This window comes from Nerophis lumbriciformis, linkage group LG06, assembly GCF_033978685.3.
Source record: "Nerophis lumbriciformis linkage group LG06, RoL_Nlum_v2.1, whole genome shotgun sequence".
NCBI lineage: Eukaryota > Metazoa > Chordata > Actinopteri > Syngnathiformes > Syngnathidae > Nerophis > Nerophis lumbriciformis.
In genome coordinates, this window is record NC_084553.2 from 53,593,366 (window position 1) to 53,620,177 (window position 26,812).

The 26,812-nt window shown below is 38.6% G+C and overlaps 1 protein-coding gene across 8 annotated transcripts in view; it reads left to right on the plus strand.

The window, feature by feature from the left end:
* Positions 1 to 26,812, plus strand: part of chd9 (chromodomain helicase DNA binding protein 9) — a 254,829-nt gene that overhangs the window by 64,586 nt on the left and 163,431 nt on the right. Inside the window, exon 1 of one of the 8 annotated variants that reach the window (XM_061964548.2) lies at positions 15,059 to 15,124. The exons of 6 other annotated variants lie outside the window; for them this stretch is intronic. Coding sequence is in view for 1 of the 2 variants with exons in the window: in XM_061964546.2 (XP_061820530.2) it covers positions 15,088 to 15,120 (33 nt within the window). In the remaining variant the exon portion in view is untranslated. Of the gene's footprint in view, positions 1 to 15,058; positions 15,125 to 26,812 lie in introns of those variants that run through there. One more of the 8 variants, XM_061964546.2, reaches the window with a different exon arrangement.

The following is a 26,812-nucleotide window of genomic DNA, read 5'->3' on the forward strand; positions in this document are numbered from 1 at the left end:
TTAATGTTCGAACTGAGAAACTTTATTTTGTTTTTGCTAATGTGGACTTGTCAGACCACAGAACACTTTTCCACTTTGCATCAGTCCATCTTAGATGAGCTCGGGCCCAGCGTTTGTGGGTGTTGTTGATAAATGGCTTTCGCTTTGTGTAATAGAGTTTTAACTTGCACTTACAGATGTAGCGACCAACTAGTAACTGACAGTGGTTTTCTGAAGTGTTCCTGAGCCCATGTGGTGATATCCTTTACACACTGACGTCGCTTTTTCATGTAGTAAGTGAGGAATCGAACGTCACGGGCTTGCCGCTTACGTGCAGTGATTTCTCCAGATTCTCTGAACCTTTTGATGATATTATGGACTCCCTAAATTCCTTGCAATAGCGCATTGAGAAATGTTGTTCTTAAACTGTTCGACAATTTGCTCACGCATTTGTTCACAAAGTAATGACGCTCGCCCCATCCTTGTTTGTGAATGACTGAGCATTTCATGGAAGCTGCTTTTATACCCAATCATGGCACCCGTCTGTTCCCAATTAGCCTGTTCACCTGTGGGATGTTCCAAATAAGTGTTTGACTAGCGTTCCTCAACTTTCTCAGTCTTTTTTGCCACTTGTGCCAGCTTTTTTGAAACATGTTGCAGGCATCAAATTCCAAATGAGCTAATATTTGCAAAAAATAACAAAGTTTCTCATTTTGAACTTTAAATATCTTGTCTTTGCAGTCTATTCAATTGAATATAGGTTGAAAAGGATTTGCAAATCATTGTATTCTGTTTTTATTTACAATTTACACAACGTGCCAACTTCACTGGTTTTGTGTGTTGTAAAACATGGCTACAATTCTAGTGGGTTTCGTTCCTGGAACATTTGTGGCAATTTCAAAGATTTTGTGCAACCGGAGTCAACATTTCCTAATTCAGGGTTTCCCCTACATTGCCAAAATACCCGTGGCGGTGGGGGTGTGGTTAGGCGCGTGGTCAATATGACTGTGGAGGTTGCCCCCCAGTGGGTTCTCCAGACCACCAATCACCGACATGAGAGCCCAGGTCTCAGGGTTTGATGCTGGTTTATTTTCAGCGTTCTCCATTAGTTTGCTTTTCAGCACAAGGTCTGTGTCTGTCACTCTCGCTCTCGCTCCAACTCTCCTCCAACTCCAACTCCCACTCCTGCAGGCCCGCAGGCCACACCCCCCTCCACAATGGCATTGCATGATTTTCTATGATGCATATATTTTTTAAAAAGGCAAACAAATTTGAATATAAGTTTAAAACAAATATGTTAATATTAGGTATGGTATTAAAAAAAATCTTACATAATATTGTTTTGTTCGAATTGTTGCTACTTACTGTAAAATGTCCTTTGTTGAATTTTTTATTTTTTTTAAGCGGTTTCTCTAATCTTTTTAGTCACATTCTCTTTAAGAAAAATAACTGGCAACAAATTGATCCTCTATTTATGGTTTTATAGAAGACTGTACTTGTGTTTAGAAACTCTTTACTTCTGTCGCTCCATGTCTGTGACAAAAAGTGACTCGAGCTGCAGAGAGCCTGATGTCACACTGCGTTGCTGGGTGCCTTTCTCTCATAAAAAGCCGCCAATGTCATCCTAAATTGTGAAGATCGCCGTTCGCGGCTATATCTCAAATATACTAGAGTACGCTGCCATTGCTCCAGACAACCCTGTGCGTATATTACGGCATCACAACATTCGGTTTAGGGACCACTGTTCCGGTGATCAAATAATTTTCCGGCCAAATTAGTCAATAGTGCGCCATTAAAATATATAGCCATTCATACTGTAAATACCTGCTGGTGTTAATGTGTATGTTGGTGTGTTACGATGTCAATTTTTGGTCTGTGAACACACCTTGTTGGCGGAGAATGAAAAGTGTTATTGTGTTTCTAAAAGTGAAGCACGGAGGTATGTGCATGGAGGAAATACTTGTTGGAACTGGGCCTGTTGTTAGCATAAAATTGGCAATAAAAGCTAAAAAAAAAATAAAGCGTCAGACTTTGTTTTCTTCTGGACGTTACTGTGCATTGTATTACCGTTTTTTTCTGACTATATGGCGCACTTAAAATCCTTAGATTTTCTCAAAACTCGACAGTGCGCCTTATAACATACATGGTGAAATGATAAGTGTGGCCAGTAGATGGCAGTCACACATAAGAGATACGTGTAGACTGCAATATGATGGAAGTCACACATGAGAGATACGTGTAGACTGCAATATGATGGAAGTCACACATAAGAGATACGTGTAGACTGCGATATGATGGCAGTCACACATAAGAGATAAGTGTAGGCTGCAATATGACTTAAGTAAACAAAATGTTTATGTTTCATTGAAAATATAGAACATTACACACGACACTCAAAGATCCATCAAATTGTTTTATTACGACTTTGGTAAGCTATGAAGCTGCACGGCTTGATGGATTGTACTGTGCTTCAACATACCAGTATTATTATGGTGTGTGTATAAGGTAAGACATATTTTCTGGCGTTTGTTTCGCAATATTATTGAAAAGCAACTTTTCTTACCTTCTGGTACCTGCTGATCTGTATTTGGGATCTGCATTAGTCCTGAAAATTTGTGCACATCTGCCTTTGCAGTCCGTGCCAACACCGTAGTCAATAAGTTTCTTCTTTTTCTCTATCTTCTTGTTATGGGACATTCATTCTCAGCTGTTGCCATTTCTAATATAAAGTAGTATAAAGTTCTTACTTATATCTGTCAGTAAACTCGCCATGAAAGCGCTAAAACATACCGGTGTAGTGAGTTTACATTATTCACCCAAGGAACTGTAGTTATTAGAGAGTTCCGGTCGGATGGTTTTCACGGGACACATTTACGGATGAGGAGATGCTGCTCCGTTATTGATTTAAGTAAAGTCTGAATGTCATTAAAACAGTTAGCTCCATCTTTTGACACTTCTTCCACTCCCGTCCTTGCACGCTACACCGCTACAACAAATATGACGGGGAGAAGACGTTGCCGAAGGTGAGCCACGTAAATAAGACCGCCCACAAAACGGCGCATCCTGAAGCGACTGTCAGAAAGCGACTTGAAGATGATCTGTAAAACATAATCCATGCAACATTTTGACCAAAGAACCACCATTACATGTTATGTAGACCACAAGGAAGTGTTTTCAATGTAGAAAAAAATAGTAATAATATGAGTCCTTTAATGCGCCTTTTGTATGACAATAGACCTGACTAGACCCGCTCATTGGCAGTGCGCCTTATAATCCGGTGCGCCCTATGGTCGGGAAAATACGGTATTTTATTTTGTTAGGTATGGCGGCTAATATGAAGCCTTGGCACACACCCCAATTAAATACATCAAGGGGAAACCCTGTAATTATTTTGCACAGAAGATGACAAAGCATCGATTTTTGAGGACATATAGGTCGGATGAACGCAACCTGATAGTTCAGACTGCAGTTGCATAGGATACTTACCGTATTTTCCGCACCATAAGGCGCCCTGGGTTATAAGCCGCGCCTTCAATGAACGGCATATTTCAAAACTTTGTCCACCTATAAGCCGCCCCGTGTTGTAAGCCGCATCTAACTGCGCTAAAGGAATGTCAAAAAAACAGTCAAATAGGTCAGTCAAACTTTAATAATATATTAAAACCAGCGTGATGTGGGCGCGCATGGAATCCTATATCAACATGGACGAAGCTGCGTGAAAAAAGCCACCCGGCCTCTTCGCGTAAACTTAAACTTACCTTAACCACTCGCTCATCTTTTCTTCATCCATCCCTTCGAGTTAGCTTTTATGATGACGCCGGCTGGAAAGGTCTCTTTTGGCAAGGTCTTCCTTTTGATTATCACCATAGGTGGAAGTTTCTGGCCATTAGCATGGCAAGCTAGAACCACAGTGAAGGATGACTTCTCATTCCCTGTGGTGCGAATATTCACCGTACGTGCTCCCGTTGTATCCACAGTGCGGTTCACAGGAATATCAGTTGCTGTGAAATAGTAATCCGTGTGCGGATGGAGAGATTGCGTCTTTTCATGAACCGGATCCCTGTCGTTTAGTAGGAGCCATTTTGTGGTCTTTACAGATGTAAACACACAAAGGAAATGAAGTACGGTAATATCCGCGCACTTTTTCTTCTTCTACGCGGGCGGGTGGTTGCTTACAGTAGAAGAAGAAGCGCTTCCTGTTCTATGGGGGCGGGTGCTTACCTTGGCGGTTGCTTGCGTAGAAGAAGAAGCGCTTCCTGTTCTACCGGGAAAAAAGATGGCGGCTGTTTACCGTAGTTACGAGACCGAAACTTTATGAAAATGAATCTTAATATTTATCCATGTATAAAGCGCACCGGGTTATAAGGCGCACTGTCAGCTTTTGAGAAAATTTGTGGTTTTTAGGTGCGCCTTATAGTGCGGAAAATACGGTACCTGATTTATATCCACATACTAATTGTACTATTCACATTGACATGAAAAAAATCATGTACACGTCCCATACGGGCAAAAATTTCAAAATTGAACTGCAGTGTGAACATCACACGTCTTGATGAAGATGCTACTACTATTATTGCTCGACTATATTCTGACAATTGCTTATGCAAACATTTTGGACTCCCAACACTAAAGTCCTACTCAAGGCTTTTCAAAGTGTGCTTGACCCCACTGAACACTCAAAAGTTTGGCAGCATGTTTTGCTCCGACCTCCTCTCCATTTCAGTACACTTTCTTTCCTCTTGCCCAGTCGACGGAGACGAGCCAGGGCCCGGCATGGCTGGCCATGCAGTCACACGTGCAAAGCGTGTGAAAAGCTCCGAAAAGTAGGGATGTTCTGGTCAAGGTGTTAATGCTGCCGATACTTATACGGATCGTCCATGAGTGAGATTAGCCGATACTAATACCAATACCAATTACTAACTGTAAATATTTTAATGTATTTATGGTCAGTGCTAATGACAGTTAAACAATATCAGCACAATATTCAAACTAGTTCGTTATTTTATTTTCTAACATACAATTGTTTGAGCAAAACTAAGTCAGTAGTTAAAAAAAACTATGAACCCCGTTTCCATATGAGTTGGGAAATTGTGTTAGATGTAAATATAAACGGAATACAATGATTTGCAAATCCTTTTCAACCCATATTCAATTGAATGCACTACAAAGACAAGATATTTGATGTTCAAACTCATAGACTTTATTTTTTTTTTGCAAATAATAATTAACTTAGAATTGCATGGCTGCAACACGTACCAAAGTAGTTGGGAAAGGGCATGTTCACCACTCTGTTACATGGCCTTTCCTTTTAACAACACTCAGTAAATGTTTGGGAACTGAGGAGACACATTTTTTAAGCTTCTCAGGTGGAATTATTTCCCATTCTTGCTTGATGTACAGCTTAAGTTGTTCAACAGTCCGGGGTTCTCCGTTGTGGTATTTTAGGCTTCATAATGCGCCACACATTTGCAATGGGAGACAGGTCTAGACTACAGGCAGGCCAGTCTAGTACCCGCACTCTTTTACTATGAAGCCACGTTGATGTAACACGTGGCTTGGCATTGTCTTGCTGAAATAAGCAGGGGCGTCCATGGTAACGTTGCTTGGATGGCAACATATGTTGCTCCAAAACCTGTATGTACCTTTCAGCATTAATGGCGCCTTCACAGATGTGTAAGTTACCCATGTCTTGGGCACTAATACACCCCCATATCATCACAGATGCTGGCTTTTCAACTTTGCGCCTAAAACAATCCGGATGGTTCTTTTCCTCTTTGGTCCGGAGGACACGACGTCCACAGTTTCCAAAAACAATTTGAAATGTGGACTCGTCAGACCACAGAACACTTTTCCACTTTGTATCAGTCCATCTTAGATGAGCTCAGGCCCAGCGAAGCCAACGGCGTTTCTGGGTGTTGTTGATAAACAGTTTTCGCCTTGCATAGGAGAGTTTTAACTTGCACTTACAGATGTAGCGACTAAGGCTGCAGCTAACGATTATTTTTCTATCGATTAATCTATAGATTATTTTTTCGATTAATCGGTTAATCTATAGATTATTTTTTTCGATTAATCTATAGATTATTTTTCCTTTTACCGATTTTTTTTTTAATTTAAAATGAAGATGAAAAAATAAATGTAGGCCAGTTTTTTCAAAAGGCATGGCTTTTCTTTACAAAAAAAAAAGTATGGCCACTCAGTCAACATTGACAACAACATGACAAAATATTCTGTAACAATGTAAACATTTAACAAAATTAAAAGTAGCTTATTTGCTTTTAATGTGCAAATATAAAAGTAAACATCCAGTGCAAATCTTAATATTCTGCAATAGTATAAGCATTTCAAAAGTAAAAGTATTGCTTATTTTGCTTTAAAATGTGCAAAAATAAAGATAAACATCCAATTAAAAAAAGTGCAAAACGGAAATATTCTGTAACAACAGTGTAAACATTTCAACAAAAGTAAAAGTATTGCTTATTTGCTAAAATGTGCAAAAATAAAGATAAACATCCAATACAAAAAAGTGCAAAACGAAATATTCTGTAACAACAGTGTAAACATTTCAACAAAAGTAAAACTTTTGCTTATTTTGCTTAATAACACAACAATGATAGTATGATTAAAGTGAAAGTTAATTGTTCGTTTGTACATAGTATACGTAATTGTTAATGTTGTAAAAGGTATTTGCACAACTAATTAACGTTAGCGTTAAAGAGGAGCGCGTCTTTGTAAACACTGAACAGGCACGCCAAACGCTCCTCTCAGAGCGAAACGGTGCTTTAGTTTATGAATTTACAACGCAGATACAAATGACACATTCATGTTTTTGTGTAATGATGACAACGTATACTCACGCGGACGATTGACTAGTTGATGGTGATGGCAAGAACACTGCCGTTGTGCTGCTATGATAGGCCATTTCCGCTCGACACAGTGTGCATACAACAACATTATTAGCAGAGGTGGGTAGAGTAGCCAGAAATTGTACTCAAGTAAGAGTACTGTTACTTTAGAGATTTATTACTCAAGTAAAAGTAAGGAGTAGTCACCCAAATATTTACTTGAGTAAAAGTAAAAAGTATGTTGTGAAAAAACTACTCAAGTACTGAGTAACATACACACACATATCATATATATATATATATATATATATGTGTATATATATATATATATATATATATATATATATATATATATATATATATATATATATATATATGTGTATATATACACACACACACACACACACACACACATATATATATACATACATTGATATATACAGTATATAATTTATATTTATTTATTTTGCCGTTTTTGTTTACATGTTAAAGGTGTTTTAATGAATATACATGCATGTTTAACATATAGATTCCTTTCTTTCATGAAGACAAGAATATAAGTTGGTGTATTACCTGATTCTGATGACTTGCATTGATTGTAATCAGGAAGCAGTGCTGGTAACGTCCACGTTTTCAAATGGAGGAGAAAAAAAGTTCCTCCTTTCTGTCTAATACCACATGAAAGTGGTTGTTATTTGGCATCTTATTTGTCCACCTTCCATATTCGTTTTTATACCCTTTACAAGAAATACATTGGCGGCAAACTCCGTAGCTTGCTAGCTTGTTTGCGCTGGCTTTCGGAGACTCTTATTTTGAAAGCGCAGGCGCGATGGAGCGGGACTTTTATTGTGAAGACAGGAACTGTGCAGTCAGTCTTTACGGTTGAAATAAAAAAAGGGTCTTTTTTCCTTCACACTTTTGATTGATTGATTGGAACTTGTATTAGTAGATTGCACAGTACAGTACATATTCCGTACAATTGACCACTAAATGGTAACACCCGAAGTTAGCTCGGAGCCAGTCAGGTCATGTGACCCCTTGCTCTGTTTGATTGGTCCAACGTCACCAGTGACTGCATCTGATTGGTGGAACGAAGTGAAACGTCACCAGTAAGGCAGGCACTATGAAGGTCTGTCTGACAGACCAAAACAAACAAAGCGTGCATTAACAGATCGATAAAAATTAGTAGCGAGTAGCGAGCTGAATGTAGATAAAAGTAGCGGAGTAAAAGTAGCGTTTCTTCTTAGGCCGTTTATTGAAATACTCCCACACTTTTGACGACTTTTGGCGTGCTTTTTTCCCCTCGCTCGCACAGATCGCATCGTCTGCTTTGCGCTCCGCCATGACGGTAGTGTGACGTAAATATGCGACGCGTCGACGAACAAAAACGTCCTCGACGTATTTACGTAACCGATGACGTCGACTATGTCGACGCGTCGTTTCAGCCCTAGTAGCGACCAACTGTAGTTACTGACAGTGGGTTTCTGAAGTGTTCCTGAGCCCATGTGGTGATATCCTTTACACACTGATGTCGCTTGTTGATGCAGTACAGCCTGAGGGATCGAAGGTCACAGGCTTAACTGCTTGCGTGCAGTGATTTCTCCAGATTCTCTGAACCCCTTGATGATATTACGGACCGTAGATGGTGAAATCCCTAAATTCCTTGCAATAGCTGGTTGAGAAAGGTTTTTCTTAAACTGTTCAACAATTTGCTCACACATTTGTTGACAAAGTAGTGACCCTCGCCCCATCCTTGTTTGTGAATGACTGAGCATTTCATGGAATCTACTTTTATACCCAATCATGACACCCACCTGTTCCCAATTTGCCTGTTCACCTGTGGGATGTTCCAAATAAGTGTTTGATGAGCATTATTCAACTTTATCAGTATTTATTGCCACCTTTCCCAACTTCTTTGTCACGTGTTGCTGGCATCAAATTCTAAAGTTAATGATTATTTGCAAAAAAAAAAAAAAAAAAGGTTTATCAGTTTGAACATCAAATATGTTGTCTTTGTAGCATATTCAACTGAATATGGGTTGAAAATGATTTGCAAATAATTGTATTCCGTTTATATTTACATCTAACACAATTTCCCAACGTATATGGAAACGGGGTTTGTACAACATTACTTACTGTAATTGTATTTTCCTGTTTAAAGTGATCTGGATAATAGTACTTCCTCAGATAATAGTGCATATAGTGACAAAACATGTGCAAGCAGGGTTATAAAGTCACATTTTTTGTGTCTTGTATCATCATCCATCTATATTTATTTTTACTAGTTGTATTTGGAGGTGATCCCGTTAATTAAATAGCTGATGATTGCCCCGGGCGAAAACATGACACGGCACGCATTCAAAACAGATCTTTCCTCTCTCTTTAAAACACTGTTAATATATATATATATATATATATATATATATATATATATATATATATGTATATATATATGTATATATATATCTATATATATATACACACATACATATATATATATGTGTGTGTATACACACACACACATATATATATATATATATGTGTGCATATACATGTATATATATACGGTATATATATATGTTTGTGTATATATGTATGTGTATATATATGTGTGTGTATATATATATATATATGTGTGTGTATGTATTTATGTGTATATATACAGTATATGTGTGTATATCTGTGTGTATATGTATATATGTGTGTATATATATATATATATATATACTATATATATATATATATATATATATATATATATATATATATATATATATATATATATATATATATATATTAACATTGCTGTACCCTCATTTGGTGTATCTTGAAATAAGTAGGATGCAGTTGTGGATTTGAATGTACAGTATCAGACTTACAGCACGCAATATTGCTATACGGATTAGGGCTGCGAATCTTTGGGTGTCCCACGATTCGATTCAATATCGATTCTTGGGGTCACGATTCGATTATAAATCGATATTTTCGATTCAACGCGATTCTCGATTCAAAAATGATATTTTTCCGATTCAAAACAATTCTCTATTCATTCAATACATAGGATTTCAGCAGGATCTACCCCAGTCTGCTGACATGCAAGCAGAGTAGTAGATTTTTGTAAAAAGCTTTTATAATTGTAAAGGACAATGTTTTATCAACTGATTGCAATAATGTAAATTTGTTTTAACTATTAAATGAACCAAAAATATGACTTATTTTATCTTTGTGAAAATATTGGACAGTGTGTTGTCAAGCTTATGAGATGCGATGCAAGTGTAAGCCACTGTGACACTTTTGTTCTTTTTTTTTTATAAATGTTTAATGATAATGTCAATGAGGGATTTTTAATCACTGCTATGTTGAAATTGTTACTAATATTGATACTGTTGTTGATAATATTCATTTTTGTTCCACTACTTTTGGGATTGTTCTGTGTGGTGTTTGTGTCTCCTCTCAATTGCTCTGTTTATTGCAGTTCTGAGTGTTGCTGGGTCGGGTTTGGTTTTGGAATTGGATTGCAGTGTTATGGTATTGCTGTGTATTATTTTGTTGGATTGATTAATACAAATTTAAAAAAATAATTAATAAATAAATAAATAAAAATAAAAATCGGTTTTTGAAAAATGAGAATCGATACTGAATCGTACAAAGGACAATGTTTTACCAACTGATTGCAATAATGTAAATTTGTTTTAACTATTAAATGAACCAAAAATATGACTTATTTTATCTTTGTGAAAATATTGGACACAGTGTGTTGTCAAGCTTATGAGATGGGATGCAAGTGTAAGCCACTGAATCAGAATCAGAAGAGTTTTTATTGCCATTGTTTGAGAACGGGTTCACAAACTAGGAATTTTACTTGGCGCAATCGTGCAACATAAAACACATATAACACAATAGTGTCACATAACTGTGACACTATTGTTCTTTTTTTATTATTATTTTTTAATAAATGTCTAATGATAATGTCAATGAGGGATTTTTAATCACTGCTATGTTGAAATTGTTACTAATATTGATACTGTTGTTGATAATATTCATTTTTGTTTCACTACTTTTGGATTGTTCTGTGTCGTGTTTGTGTCTCCTCTCAATTGCTCTGTTTATCGCAGTTCTGAGTGTTGCTGGGTCAGGTTTGGTTTTGTAATTGGATTGTATTGTTATGGTATTGCTGTGTATTATTTTGTTGGATTGATTAATACAAATTTAAAAAATAAATAAATTAAAGCTGCAAGCAGCGATGGACGGGACCGACTTTGAGGGCTCATGAAATCCAAACCGGAGCACTAATTAAAACTCTTTCATCAACTTTTAATCAGAAAGGTGCAATCTCTCTCCTGTGCTAATTTGAAGCCGACACGACAAACGCGCTCAGAGGACATAATGTTTGAAAAATGGTGACTGTTTTTACACAACTTTTGTTTTGTAGGGGGAATTGCAAACTTGCTGTTGATTTTTGCTGGGGGGTTGTCAGTGTATGAAATCTAGGTCTAAGTGAGACCTACATAGAGGTTTTTGTTTCATGTCTCTACGACATTCCTACTGGGACTTAGAGGCAGTTTTGTCTCTGTTTTCTTCCTAGGGGGCGCTAGAGCGCAATTTTGAGTTTTTTTTTTTTATTAGATCGCAATTACCGCCAGTCCTGATGTGTGTGTCCAATTTGGTGAGTTTTGAAGCATGTTAAGGGGGTCAAACTACAGCTCAAAGAGGCTGCGGTATAATAATAAAACGCTAGAAATTCAATAGGGTCCTCTAATAAATAAATAAATAAAAAAAACATAGATTTTTGAAAAATGAGAATCGATACTGAATCGTACAACGTGAGAATCGCGATTTGAATTCGAATCGATTTTTTCCCACACCCCTAATCAGAGGTGGGTAGTAACGCACTACATTTACTCCGTTACATCTACTTAAGTAACTTTTGGGATAAATTGTACTTCTAAGAGTAGTTTTAATGCAACATACTTTTACTTTTACTTAAGTATATTTATAGAGAAGGAACGCTACTTTTACTCCGCTACTTTTACTCCGCTACTTTTATCTACATTCAGCTCGCTACTCGCTACTAATTTTTATCGATCTGTTAATGCACGCTTTGTTTGTTTTGGTCTGTCAGACAGACCTTCATAGTGCCTGCCTTACTGGTGACGTTGCACTTCGTTCCACCAATCAGATGCAGTCACTGGTGACGTTGGACCAATCAAACAGAGCCAGGTGGTCACATGACCTGACTTAAACAAGTTGAAAAACTTATTGGGGTGTTACCATTTAGTGGTCAATTGTACGGAATATGTACTGTACTGTGCAATCTAATAATAAAAGTTCCAATCAATCAATCAAAAGTGTGAAGGAAAAAAGATACTTGTTTTATTTCAACCGTACCGTCAAAAGCCTCAAGACTGACCGCACATGAGGACGTTCCTGTCTTCACAATAAAAGTGCCGCTCCATCGCGCCTGCGCTTTCAAAATAAGAGTCTCCGAAAGCCAGCGCAAACAAGCTAGCAAGCTACGGAGTTTGACGCCAATATATTTCTTGTAAAGTGTATAAAAACGAATATGGAAGCTGGACAATTAAGATGCTAAAAACCCACCACTTTCATGTGGTATTAGACAGAAAGGAGGAACTTTTCTTCTCCTCCATTTGAAAACGTGGACGTTATCATCACTACTGTCTGATTACAATCAACGCAAGTCATCAGAATCAGGTAATACACCAACTTATATTCTAGTCTTCATGAAAGAAAGGAATCTATATGTTAAACATGCATGTATATTCATTAAAACACCTTCAACATGTAAACAAAAACAGCAAAATAAATACATATAAATGATATACTGTATATATCAATGTATATGTATGTATATATGTATATATATACAGGTAAAAGCCAGTAAATTAGAATATTTTGAAAAACTTGATTTATTTCAGTAATTGCATTCAAAAGGTGTAACTTGTACATTATATGTATTCATTGCACACAGACTGATGCATTCAAATGTTTATTTCATTTAATTTTGATGATTTGAAGTGGCAACAAATGAAAATCCAAAATTCCGTGTGTCACAAAATTAGAATATTACTTAAGGCTAATACAAAAAAGAGATTTTTAGAAATGTTGGCCAACTGAAAAGTATGAAAATGAAAAATATGAGCATGTACAATACTCAATACTTGGTTGGAGCTCCTTTTGCCTCAATTACTGTGTTAATGCGGCGTGGCATGGAGTCGATGAGTTTCTGGCACTGCTCAGGTGTTATGAGAGCCCAGGTTGCTCTGATAGTGGCCTTCAACTCTTCTGCGTTTTTGGGTCTGGCATTCTGCATCTTCCTTTTCACAATACCCCACAGATTTTCTATGGGGCTAAGGTCAGGGGAGTTGGCGGGCCAATTTAGAACAGAAATACCATGGTCCGTAAACCAGGCACGGGTAGATTTTGCGCTGTGTGCAGGCGCCAAGTCCTGTTGGAACTTGAAATCTCCATCTCCATAGAGCAGGTCAGCAGCAGGAAGCATGAAGTGCTCTAAAACTTGCTGGTAGACGGCTGCGTTGACCCTGGATCTCAGGAAACAGAGTTGACCGACACCAGCAGATGACATGGCACCCCAAACCATCACTGATGGTGGAAACTTTACACTAGACTTCAGGCAACGTGGATCCTGTGCCTCTCCTGTCTTCCTCCAGACTCTGGGACCTCGATTTCCAAAGGAAATGCAAAATTTGCATGGTTGGGTGATGGTTTGGGGTGCCATGTCATCTGCTGTTGTCGGTCCACTCTGTTTCCTGAGATCCAGGGTCAACGCAGCCGTCTACCAGCAAGTTTTAGAGCACTTCATGCTTCCTGCTGCTGACCTGCTCTATGGAGATGGAGATTTCAAGTTCCAACAGGACTTGGCGCCTGCACACAGCGCAAAATCTACCCGTGCCTGGTTTACGGACCATGGTATTTCTGTTCTAAATTGGCCCGCCAACTCCCCTGACCTTAGCCCCATAGAAAATCTGTGGGGTATTGTGAAAAGGAAGATGCAGAATGCCAGACCCAAAAACGCAGAAGAGTTGAAGGCCACTATCAGAGCAACCTGGGCTCTCATAACACCTGAGCAGTGCCAGAAACTCATCGACTCCATGCCACGCCGCATTAACGCAGTAATTGAGGCAAAAGGAGCTCCAACCAAGTATTGAGTATTGTACATGCTCATATTTTTCATTTTCATACTTTTCAGTTGGCCAACATTTCTAAAAATCCCTTTTTTGTATTAGCCTTAAGTAATATTCTAATTTTGTGACACACGGAATTTTGGATTTTCATTTGTTGCCACTTCAAATCATCAAAATTAAATGAAATAAACATTTGAATGCATCAGTCTGTGTGCAATGAATAAATATAATGTACAAGTTACACCTTTTGAATGCAATTACTGAAATAAATCAAGTTTTTCAAAATATTCTAATTTACTGGCTTTTACCTGTGTATATATATATATATGATATGAGTGTGTATGTTACTCATCAGTTACTCAGTACTTGAGTAGTTTTTTCACAACATACTTTTTACTTTTACTCAAGTAAATATTTGGGTGACTACTCCTTACTTTTACTTGAGTAATAAATCTGTAAAGTAACAGTACTCTTACTTGAGTACAATTTCTGGCTACTCTACCCACCTCTGCCCCTAATACGGATACACCGCACACACTCTTTTTTTTTTTTTTTTTATCCGTCTAAGTGCCGCCACTCACCCTGCTCTACCTCGCCCTGTGGGTAAGCGAGGCAGAGTGTGCGCACGCACGCCGGGGCCCTCCCCCCCTCCTTTCCCGCGTCACGCCATAGCCGACCTTCCCGAGGTTTATATAACTCTGAAACGAGTCGTCACCAGCCCACTGAAAGGCGACACCCAGCGCCGGCCCCCGCCACCACCGCCCACATGAGCCACACAGCACGCAGCTATTTCACACGGCCGCACACAACCCGTGGAAACCTGCTGCTTCTGTGGCCACCATGCTGATAGGCTGCGTGGATCACACTCCAACCCCCCCCCCCGCCCTCGCTCTGTCAACTTGTCTGCCTGTTTGCACTCGGCTCCTCTACTGGGAGGCCGGACAGATAAGGAAGGCTGCGGGGGAGGGGGAGCCAAGCAGGGGGTCAGAGGTAAACAGGAAGACGGGCAATTGGGCGGAAAGGGAGGAGCCAGAAGGGGGAGGAGCCGTGGGGAGAATAGGGGAGGGGTGAGCTGTACTTTGAGTGAGAGTGTGCGGAGCATGTGGGAAGACGGCCTCAACCCTAGCAGCACCGTAGGTCGGAATTATTTTTTTTTCCAGTTTCTCTCCTCGTCCTGTCCTTTTTGCTGTCCGCTTCCTTCTTTACGGAAGCAAAGCGGCAAACTGTTGTGTGTTGAAAAAGAGAGAGAATGTCCGTTTGAAACAATGTGGAATTTGTGCGAGGCTGGAATGTAAAAGCGAGGCAACTTTTGCTGAACTTAGTTTGACCCGAAGTTCGGTAGAGAACCCAAGTCCTAATACCACGTTCTGCCCGGCTTCTAAAGAGTTACCGGAGGGGAGAAAAAAAAAAAAAAAAAATCTGAAAGTTTTAGCCCCGGACAAAAGAAGTGAGAGAATGACCTTGTTGTCCTTGTGTGTGCGCGGTTTATAACCATGTGTTGCTTCACTGAAAGGTGAGAATGTTCAGACATCAAACCTTTAGAAAACAAGGGTAATCAACTAAGACAAACACTTTCCAACCAACCCAAAGCTCGCTGGTTACTGATTTGCAACGACAGCATTTAAGTTTGAGACTACGGGAAGTCATTATCTCCTTGAAACTTTTTTTCTTTTTTTTCTTCCAAGACTCAAACTGCCTTTATTCTTGCACTATACCGGCAACCCGCGGCTCTAAAGCCGCATGCGGCTCTTTAGCGCCGCCCTAGTGGCTCTCTGGAGCTTTTTCTAAAATGTATGAAAAATGGAAAAAGGTGAGGGGAAATTTTTTTTTTGTTTGTTTTAATATGGTTTCAAACATGACACAAACCTCCATAATTGTTATAAAGCACACTGTTTATATTAAACATTAGGGATGTCCGATAATGGCTTTTTGCCGATATTCCGATATTGTCCAACTCTTTAATTACCGATACCGATATATACAGTTGTGGAATTAACACATTATTATGCCTAATTTGGACAACCAGGTATGGTGAAGATAAGGTCCTTTTTTTTAAAAAATATTATAAAATAAGATAAATAAATTAAAAACATTTTCTTGAGTAAAACAATATAAAAACAGTTACATAGAAACTAGTAATTAATGAAAATTAGTAAAATTAACTGTTAAAGGTTAGTACTATTAGTGGACCAGCAGCACGCACAATCATGTGTGCTTAGGGACTGTATACCTTGCAGACTGTATTGATATATATTGATATATAATGAAGGAACCAGAATATTAATAACAGAAAGAAACAACCCTTTTGTGTGAATGAGTGTAAATGGGGGAGGGAGGTTTTTTGGGTTGGTGCACTAATTGTAAGTGTATCTTGTGTTTTTTATGTTGATTTAATAAAATTTAAAAAACGATACCGATAATAAAAAAAACGATACCGATATTTTCCGATATTACATTTTAAAGCATTTATCGGCCGATAATATTGGTATCGTTTTTTTATTTTTATTAAATCAACATAAAAAACATCTCTATTAAACATGCTTCACTGATTCGAGTATTTGGCGAGCGCCGTTTTGTCCTACTAATTTTGGCGGTCCTTGAACTCACCGTAGTTTGTTTGCATGTACAACTTTCTCCGACTTTCGAGGATGTGTTTGATGTTTCTCCTTTTTCTGTCTTTTTGTCCACCAAACTTTTAACGTTGTGCGTGAATGCACAAAGGTGAGTTTTGTTGATGTTATTGACTTGCGTGGAGTGACCATATTTGGTCACTGCAAGCTAGTCGATGCTAATATGCTATTTAGGCTAGCTATATGTACATATTGCATCATTATGCCTCATTTGTAGGTATATTTGAGGTCTTTTAGTTTCCTTTAAGTCCTCTTAATTCAATTGATATCTCATGACACACTATCTGTATGTAATATGGCTTTTAATTTTTTGCGGCTCCAGACAGATTTGTTTTTGTATTTTTGGTCCAATATGGCTCTTTCAACATTTTGGGTTGCCGACCCCTGCACTATACAATGTTTCAAGTCAAGTGTTTCATGAAAATAGTGAATATGACTGTTTTTAAAGGTGCGAATCAACTGTAAAATGACTCCCAACTACGGAAAAGAACACAATTAAGTAGAAACCATTTAAAGGGGACCTATGATTGATTGATTGAAACTTTTATTTGTAGATTGCACAGTACAGTACATATTCCGTACAATTGACCACTAAATGGTAACACCCGAATAAGTTTTTCAACTTGTTTAAGTCGGGGTCCACTTAAATCGATTCATGGTACAGATATATACTATCATCATAATACAGTCATCACACAAGTTCATCATCAGAGTATATACATTGAATTATTTACATTATTTACAATCCGGGGTGTGGGATGTGGAGGGGGGGGTGGTTAGGTTTGGTTATCAGCACTTCAGTCATCAGCATGATGATGATCTACATTTAAAACTTTTTGATTGAGTGATTGATTGATTGAAACTTTTATTAGTAGATTGCACAGTACATATTCCGTACAATTGACCACTAAATGGTTCCACCCGAATACGTTGTTCAACTTGTTTAAGTCGGGGTGCATGTAAATCAATTCATGGTAATACTTCTCTGTAGTCCAGATAATATGTACTGGATATGCTTTTGTGTACATTTTGCTCAGCAGTCACTCTTATAACCTGTTTTTTGAGTCTCTGCATGATGTTGGATTCTGATGATGAATATAATACTTGATCATACCTGTTTTTTTGTTTTTCCACATGGCCTGAAGCAGAAGGGGAGGACCTCCACCTCCCCTTCTGGCTGAGATTGACGCTTTTGCATTGTTTAATACCAGTATCCAACTTTGTAACATTGATAAGTCAGATAAGACGATGTTCATCATAGGTCTCCTTTCACAGTGTTGAAATGTTAGCCTTGCTTCGTGTTTGTCGAGTACTTGTGTAAGTCAAAAGTTAGCCAATGTACCCTGAACCTAACTTCAAAGAGGATCTTTGATGATTCTGATCTCCATTTAAACACACATCTTTATGACTTGTAAGAAATGCGCGGAGACAAGGATTGGTGTTTTAGAACCTGCACTGTGGAGGGACGTTAGCTGCTAGCTCTCTAGCAAGGATCTTACATTGCGTTAAAGGACGTTGTCACGCCAAATTTCTTCCCCCTACAACCCCCCCCCATTTACTTCCAGGGTCATTTCCTCTTACGTCATTTCCTCTTACTTACGTAATTTCCTCCTACGTCATTGACAGCGATCGATAACACTTCGGCTTTGATTGCCCGTCGCTGGAAGGAAACTTGTTTTTTTTATTTTTTATAATATAGCGTTAACAAAACGTCTGTACTAATCGGACAAATTAACTTGAGGATATTCCTGACTGCACATTTGACGGAGAATTAAACGATTTTTTTGCACGTTACCACAAAGACAGAAGTTCCCAGCAGCGGCCCTAACACTCCGCCTGAAATTTTCCCTAACACTCCGCCTGGAATTTTTCGAAGCCTGCTGGTGTTTGACATAAGTCCCCTGGGAAAGATAAAGACAAATGTCATTCAGTGACACCACCATTTTCAGGAGATTTGGATTCTATCGATCGCTGTCAATGACGTAGGAGGAAATGACGTAAGTAAGAGGAAATGACGTAAGAGGAAATGACCCCGGAAGTAAATGGGGGTGCGGGGGAGAAGGTTTTTGTAGGGGGAAGAAATTTGGCGTGACAGCGCCTTTGTTCGCTTGTTACTGTTTAAATTTGCGGGACACATCGAAAATGTTTCATCAACATGTTTTATCACAATATGACGATGGTAATAAAAGCTCTATCGTCTGCCAAATTTGTATCATTAATGTCGTATATCGCACAACCTTATAGCTGCTAGCTCGCTACCAAGGATGCTACATTGCGTTAAGGACATCTTTGTTCGACTGTTGATAAATTTGCCGGACACAGAATGTGTCATTTACATGCATTATCATGATGATATGTTATTAAAAGCTCTACTGTATAATTTATATTGTACATTGTCTATATCAGACCTGGGCAAATTAAGGCCCGGGGCCGTTAAGCTTTTCAATCTGGCCCGCCGGACATTGCCAAATAATTGTTTTAGATTTTTAAGATGGAAACTGTAGCTGCCATTATGATGTGTGGTGATGTTTTCAAATTACCGTACGTTTTGAACTATACAAAGTATTTCAATGGTTGGAATCTGCGATTTTGCACGATATACTTGTTACTATGGTAATTTAATTAGTTACTATGGTAATCTAATGAGTTACTATGCTAATCAACGTCACAGCAGCTCAGACGAGGCACCAAGCAGTGTGGGTGGGGAGTGTTTCCAGTGTGGCCAGCCTGAAATGTGGGTGTCAGGGACAGATGCGGAAGGCAATTTTTACAACAAAGTTCTAAAGCTTGGTGGTATATCAGTTTGTAGGTGGGGTTTTTTCGCGTTCATATTTCACTGTGTTTGTTGCATTTTTGTTGCGTTTCGCTGGATTGTAAAATATGTCAATCGATAGTGTGTGTGATGTTCATATGTTGTCAATATTCAGTGTTTTGTCGTTCATAGTTAATATTGTAAAACCCACATTCTTTATTTTCATGTACATTCTGGGTGCCTTATTCAGTAAAAAACATTAAAATTCCATCCCATTTTTTGAGGCGGTCTGTCATAACGTTTTTAGCATTCAATCAGACATTATTGTGAGGTTTTGTGTTAGTGTTCCTAAAAATCAGATATGCCGGCCCCCAGACACTATAATTGCCCAGGCCTGGTCTATATCAACTCCATATCAACCCAAGCATGAACCATATGATTTGACGCTTTGGCATTGTTTAACACAACTATCCAACATTGTAAAATGTATATGTAACAAAAGAGATTTTTACAACAAAGTTCTAAAGCTTAGTGATGTATCAGATTGTAGGTAGGTTTTTTCAATTTTTTCGCGTTTCGGTGTTATATCGTTCATAGTTAATATTGTAAAACCCACATTTATTTTCATGTACGTTCTGGGTGTCTCATTCAGTAAAAAATGTAAAATTCCATTTCGTTTTTTAAGGCGGTCTGTCATAACGTTTTTAGCATTCAATTAGACTTTATTGTGAGGATTTGTATTAGTGTTCCTAAAAATCCGATATGCCGGCCCCCAGACACTATAATTGCCCAGGCCTGGTCTATATCAAGTCTATATCAACCCTAGCATGAACCTTATGATTTGACGCTTTGGCATTGTTTAACACAACTATCCAACATTGTAAAATGTATACGTAACAAAAGAGTGAAGTCATCATAGGTCCACTTTGCAAAGTCCACATTACAGGACAGTTAAAGACTAAAAGTACTAAAATACTATATTCCTCCAAAGCTTGCTTGGAAAATCCCATTTCTGTTTTAAGATGTCGGCCAATTGATCCTTGCAAGGTTTATGCTTCTGCGTAGTCACTCCAGTGTTCCTTCTGACAAACCTTTTAAAGCTCTGCAATAGGGATGCCGCACAATTCTTTGTCAGAACGCTTCGAGTGGTGTTTTCCGGACACCAATAACTTACCATGTTACTCAACTGTGTTTAGCTTTTTAGCTTCCTGTTGCACCTGAGGTAGTGAACAATGGCGACTGAAACGAGTCCGGGAATGTTGTTGGGGCTGGAGCTAATCGATGTGGAACAAAAGTCCCTTTTATTGCAAATGTTGATCCAGGGACGATTATGGCAAAAATAATAATCACAATTATTTTCTTTGATATTGAAATCCCAATTAATAGTACAATTATTAATTTGATTCCTTAAAGGGGAACATTATCACCAGACCTATGTAAGCGTCAATATATACCTTGATGTTGCAGAAAAAAGACCATATATTTTTTTAACCGTTTTCCGAACTCTAAATGGGTGAATTTTGGCGACACCTTTCTATTATTCGCTCTCGGAGCGATGACGTCACAACGGGAAGCAATCCGCCATTTTCTCACTTTCGTCAGTGTGTTGTCGGAGGGTGTAACAACACGAACAGGGACGGATTCAAGTTGCACCAGTGGCCCAAAGATGCGAAAGTGGCAATAAATTGGACGAAATTTGTTCAAAATACGAGGCTGTGGGGAAAGCCGACGAAATGGTCAGTCGTTTGTTCCGCACACTTTACCGACGAAAGCTATGCTACGACAGAGATGGCAAGAATGTGTGGATATCCTGCGACACTCAAAGCAGATGCTGACATCAACTCCAAAACTGGACAGATCAGCTTTCAGGAAAAGAGAGCGGAGGGTATGTCTACAGAATATATTAATTGATGAAAACTTTATTCATTACTCGCGGTTTTACGTAAATTATTATACATAAACTGTGTTTACCAATTATTTAGCTTAAAAACATTTATTTTTTTCAAACATCCGAGTACATTCGGGTAGTCTTGTGTAATGCAGTATTTTGTGTCTATTTAGGTATGGTTAACCTGAGTGCTGAAATCGTGGAAAAATATATGTTCTTAGCTCGCCTGAAATGGGCTGTCTGCACTTTCAAAGTGCATGTTGTTGCCAAATGTATTTCATATGCTGTAAACCTAGTTCATAGTTGTTAGTTTCCTTTAATGCCAAACAAACACATACCAATCGTTGGTTAGAAGGCGATCACCGGATTCGTCCTCGCTTTCTCCCGTGTTGCTGGCTGTCGTGTCGTTTTCGTCGGTTTCGCTTGCATACGGTTCAAACCGATATGGCTCAATAGCTTCAGTTTCTTCTTCAATTTGGTTTTCGCTACCTGCCTCCACACTACAACCATCCGTTTCAATACATGCGTAATCTGTTGAATCGCTTAAGCCGCTGAAATCCAAGTCTGAATCCGAGCTAATGTCGCTATACCTTGCTGTTCTTTCCGCCATGTTTGTTTGTGTTGGCATCACTGTGTGACGTCACAGGAAAATGGACGGGTGTATATAACGATGGTTAAAATCAGGCACTTTGAAGCTTTTTTTTAGGGATATTGCGTGATGGGTAAAATTTTGAAAAAAACTTCCAAAAATAAAATAAGCCACTGGGAACTGATTTTTAATGGTTTTAACCCTTCTGAAATTATGGTAATGTTCCCCTTTAATAAAACATGAGTATTTATTACACCACCAAAACTCAACTTTAACTAACATATAAAAAGCAATTGATGTACAAAACCAAAAACCAGTGAAGTTGGCACATTGTGTAATTCGTAAATAAAAACAGAATAGAATGATTTGCAAATCCTTTTCAACTTATATTCAATTAAATAGACTGCAAAGACAAGATATTCAATGTTCGAACTGACAAAAACTTAATTTTATTTTGCCAATAATCATTAACTTAGAATTCAATGGCAGCAACACAATGCAAAAAAGTTGGCACATGGGCATTTTTACCACTGTGTTACATGGCCTTTCCTTTCAACAACACTCAGTAAACGTTTGGGAACTGAGGAGACCAATTTTTGAAGCTTTTCAGGTGAAATTATTTCCCATTCTTGCTTGAGTTGTTCAACAGTCCGGGGTCTCCGTTGCGGTATTTTGCGCTTCATATTGCACAATACATTTTCAATAGGAGACAGGTTTGGACTACAGGCAGACCAGTCTAGTACCCGCACTCTTTTACCGGTACTACGAAGCCACGCTGTTGTAACACGTGCAGAATGTGGCTTGGTATTGTCTTGCTGAAATAAGCAGGGGCGTCCATGAAAAAGACGTTGCTTGGATGGCAACATATGTTGCTCCAAAACCTGTATGTACCATTCAACATTAATGGTGCCTTCACAGATGTGTAAGTTACCCATGCCTTGGGCACTAATACACCCCCATACCATCACAGATGCTGGCTTTTGAACTTTGCACCTATAACAGTCCGGGTGGTTATTTTCCTCTTTGGTTCGGAGGACACAACGTCCACAGTTTCCAAAAACCATTTGAAATGTGGACTCGTCAGAAAACAGAACACTTTTCCACTTTGAATCAGTCCATCTTAGATGAGCTCGGGCCAAGCCGGCGGTGTTTCTGGGTGTTGTTGATAAATGGCTTTCGCTTTGCATAAAAGAGTTTTAACTTGCACTTACAAATGTAGCGACACACTGTAGTTACTGACGGCTGAGGGATCGAAAGTCACGGGCTTGCCACTTACGTGCAGTGATTTCTCCGGATTCTCTGAACCTTTTGATGATATTACGGACCGTAGATACTGAAATCCCTAAATTCCTTGCAATAGCTCGTTGAGAAATGTTGTTCTTAAACTGTTTGACAATTTGCTCACACATTTGTTCACAAAATGATGACCCTCGCCCCATCCTTGTTTGTGAATGACTGCACATTTCATGGAAGCTGCTTTTATACCCAATCATGGCACCCACCTGTTCCCAGTTAGCCTGTTCACCTTTGGGATGTTCCGAATAAGTGTTTGATGAGCATTCCTTAACTTTCTCAGTCTTTTTTGCCACTTGTGCCAGCTTTTTTGAAACATGTTGCAGGCATCAAATTCCAAATGAGCTATTTGCAAAAACTAAAAAAGTTTTCCAGTTCAAATGTTAAAATATCTTGTCTTTGCAGTCTATTCAATTGAATATAGGTGGAAATGGATTTGCAAATCATTTTATCCTGTTTTTATTTACGATTTACACAACGTGTCAACTTCACTGGTTTTAGGTTTTGTAAATTAGTAACGAATAAACAGAAAGTAAAATAATAATAAAAAGTAACAGCAATAAATAGAAAATCCAATAGCAATATAAAAAACATTACAATTCAGTTTTTCGGTTTAAATGTTTTTTGTAATTCTGTTTCTTTGCTTTTTACACGTATTTTACCACCATAGTGAGTGTGCTTTTTGTGTCATAAATAACATTTTTAGAGGGGGTATAGTACCGAATATGATTTATTAGTATCGCGGTACAATAATAGTACCAGTATACCGTACAACCCTGGATTAGGCATGCCAGCGCTGTGTCAAATAAAAATTAGCAATCCCAATTTCTAGTAGACATGCTCTTTTGTTGCATGTTGCACAAACCAATAATTGTTTTTTTTCCAGATTATGATATTTTTATGATTGTGGGAAGCCATAATAGAAATCAAAATGTGATTGACTGTCAAGCCCCATGTTGATCCCAATTTAGAGGAGAAGTTGTTAGCCTCTGAACAATTTGCAGACATACTGGTAATGATGTACTGCAGGCTTTGGCAAATTAAGGCCCGGTGGCCACGTGCGGCCCGTTGTGATTTTCAATCCGACCCGCTGGACGTTCTACATACATTTTTCAGACCTTTTAACATGAAACTGTTGCCGCCATTATGATGTGCAGTGCGGTTTTTAAATGATCGTAAGTCTTGAACTATAGAAAGTAGTTTAATGGTCGAAATCTGCGCTGTTGGGTGTTATACGAGTTATTATGGTAATCTACATCACAGCAGCTCAGACGAGGAACAAACCAGAGTGGGCGGGGTTTGTTTTCAGAGCAGCCACCCCGAAACGCGTATATCAGAAACAGATGCGGAAGCAGATTTTTAGATAGATAGATGGATAGTACTTTAATTTGTGATATTTTATCATATTGTAGGTGTTTATTACACTTGCATTCATATGTTGCTGTTTTTTTTTACACTGTTGTTGTGTTTTGCTTGATTGTAAAAGATACACAACTATCGAGGAGCTGGTCTGAGAAGTAAAAGAGGAGCGATCTTGTTACTATTCAGTGTTTTATTGTTCATAGTTAATATTGTAAATACCACATTCTTTATTTTCATGTACAGTTTGGGTGTCCCAGTCAGTAAAAAACTGTATAAGTCCATTCCATTTTTTTGCAGTGGTGTGTCATAAATTTTGTAGAATTCTATCGGACATTGTGACTTTTGGTATTGGTTTTCCTGAAAAAAGGGACCCAAACACACACACTGTACAGCAGGTTTTTACAGCTAAATGTGTACCATATTTTTCGGACTATAAGTCGCAGTTTTTTTCATAGTTTGGTGTTTCATAGTTAGGGTGCGACTTATACTCAGGAGCGACTTATGTGTGAAATTAATAACACATTACCGTAAAATATCACATAATATTATTTAGCTCATTCACGTAAGAGACTAGACGTATAAGATTTCATGGGATTTAGCGATTAGGAGTGACAGATTGTTTGATAAACGTATAGCATGTTCTATATGTTATAGTTATTTGAATGACTCTTACCATAATATGTTACGTTAACATACCAGGCACGTTCTCAGTTGGTTATTTATGCGTCATATAACGTACACTTATTCAGCCTGTTGTTCACTATTCTTTATTTATTTTAAATTGCCTTTCAAATGTCTATTCTTGGTGTTGTGTTTTATCAAATACATTTCCCCCAAAAATGCGTCTTATACTCCACTGCGACTTATGTTTTTTTTCCTTCTTTATTATGCATTTTTGGCCGGTGCGACTTATACTCCTGAGCGACTTATACTCCGAAAAATACAGTATATATGATTTATACTCGCATACACATTGGCCCCCCCAGACACATTTTTTCTCTCAATGTGGCCCTGAGTCAAAATATTTGCCCGGCTCTGATGTACTGTAATGAAAGCCATCTAACTTCTTACAGTTGGTGTCGCCACGATGCAGAGCCGTTTTTTGGTTTTGTCCTGGAAGCTTGCTTTTCTGCATCCAAGCTTTCCTGTTCATCATCGTGTTTACGTGTTAGGCAAGTCTACTCCGAGTGCGGCTCCTACACCTCCAGGGGACTTCAGTCCACAGACACCTGCTTTGCAATCGGCAGTGTTGTCATCACATCACATCCGGGCGAGTGAAAGATCCTCGATGGAACACGTGCGTCCTGCTGGGGCGTGTTCATGGTTGCTCGTGTGTGCACGTGCCTCCCTCTCTTCAAACGGCCCTCCCTATAAGTAAAGGTCTGGCAATAAGCCCCTTGCTGAATTACCCCTCGACCTCTTCAACCCCCCGCGCTCCGTCTGGCTTGAGCGTCTTAAAGAGGGTTCTTTTTTTTTTGTCACACAGTGGTCACTATTATGAAATCCTGATCAGGCTTCCACGTGATGGCGATAACTGCTTTGGTTATTTAAATAATGTGATGTCACAGCAACCAATCATGGTGTAACTCGCCCTTAAATTAAACAATGATGTTATTAAAGCCTCACACTGCGTTGCTGTGTGCTGACATTATCTCTAACTAAGTGTTCAAATGTTCCCCATCATCCTGTTTTGTTTTGGTGTACAATGTTGACAAAGCTCCAACATAGGGCGATACAAATTGGATATTTTAGAACCCTTTACACCAGAGCTAGGCAAATATTTTGACTCGGGGGGCCACATTGAGAGAAAAAATGTGTCTGGGGGGGGCCAATTTGTATGTGTGTATAAATTATATATACCGTATTTTCCGCACTATAAGGCGCACCGGATTATTAGCCGCACCTTCTATGAATTACATATTTCATAATTTTGTCCACCAATAAGCCGCCCCGGACTAAAAGCCGCGCCTACGCTGCGCTAAAGTGAATGTCAAAAAAAACGCTGCGCTAAAGTGAATGTCAAAAAAACAGTCAGATAGTTCAGTCAAACTTTAATAATATATTGAAAACCAGCGTTCTAACAACTCTGTCCCAAAATGTACGCAAATGTGCAATCACAAACATAGTAAAATTCAAAATGGTGTAGAACAATAGCAACATAATGTTGCTTTAACGTTAATGTCACAACACACAAAATAAACATAGCGCTCACCTTCTGAAGTTATTCTTCATTCGTAAATCCTTCGAATTCTTCGTCTTCGGTGTCCGAATTGAAAAGTTGGGCGAATACGGGATCCAAAATGGCCGGTTC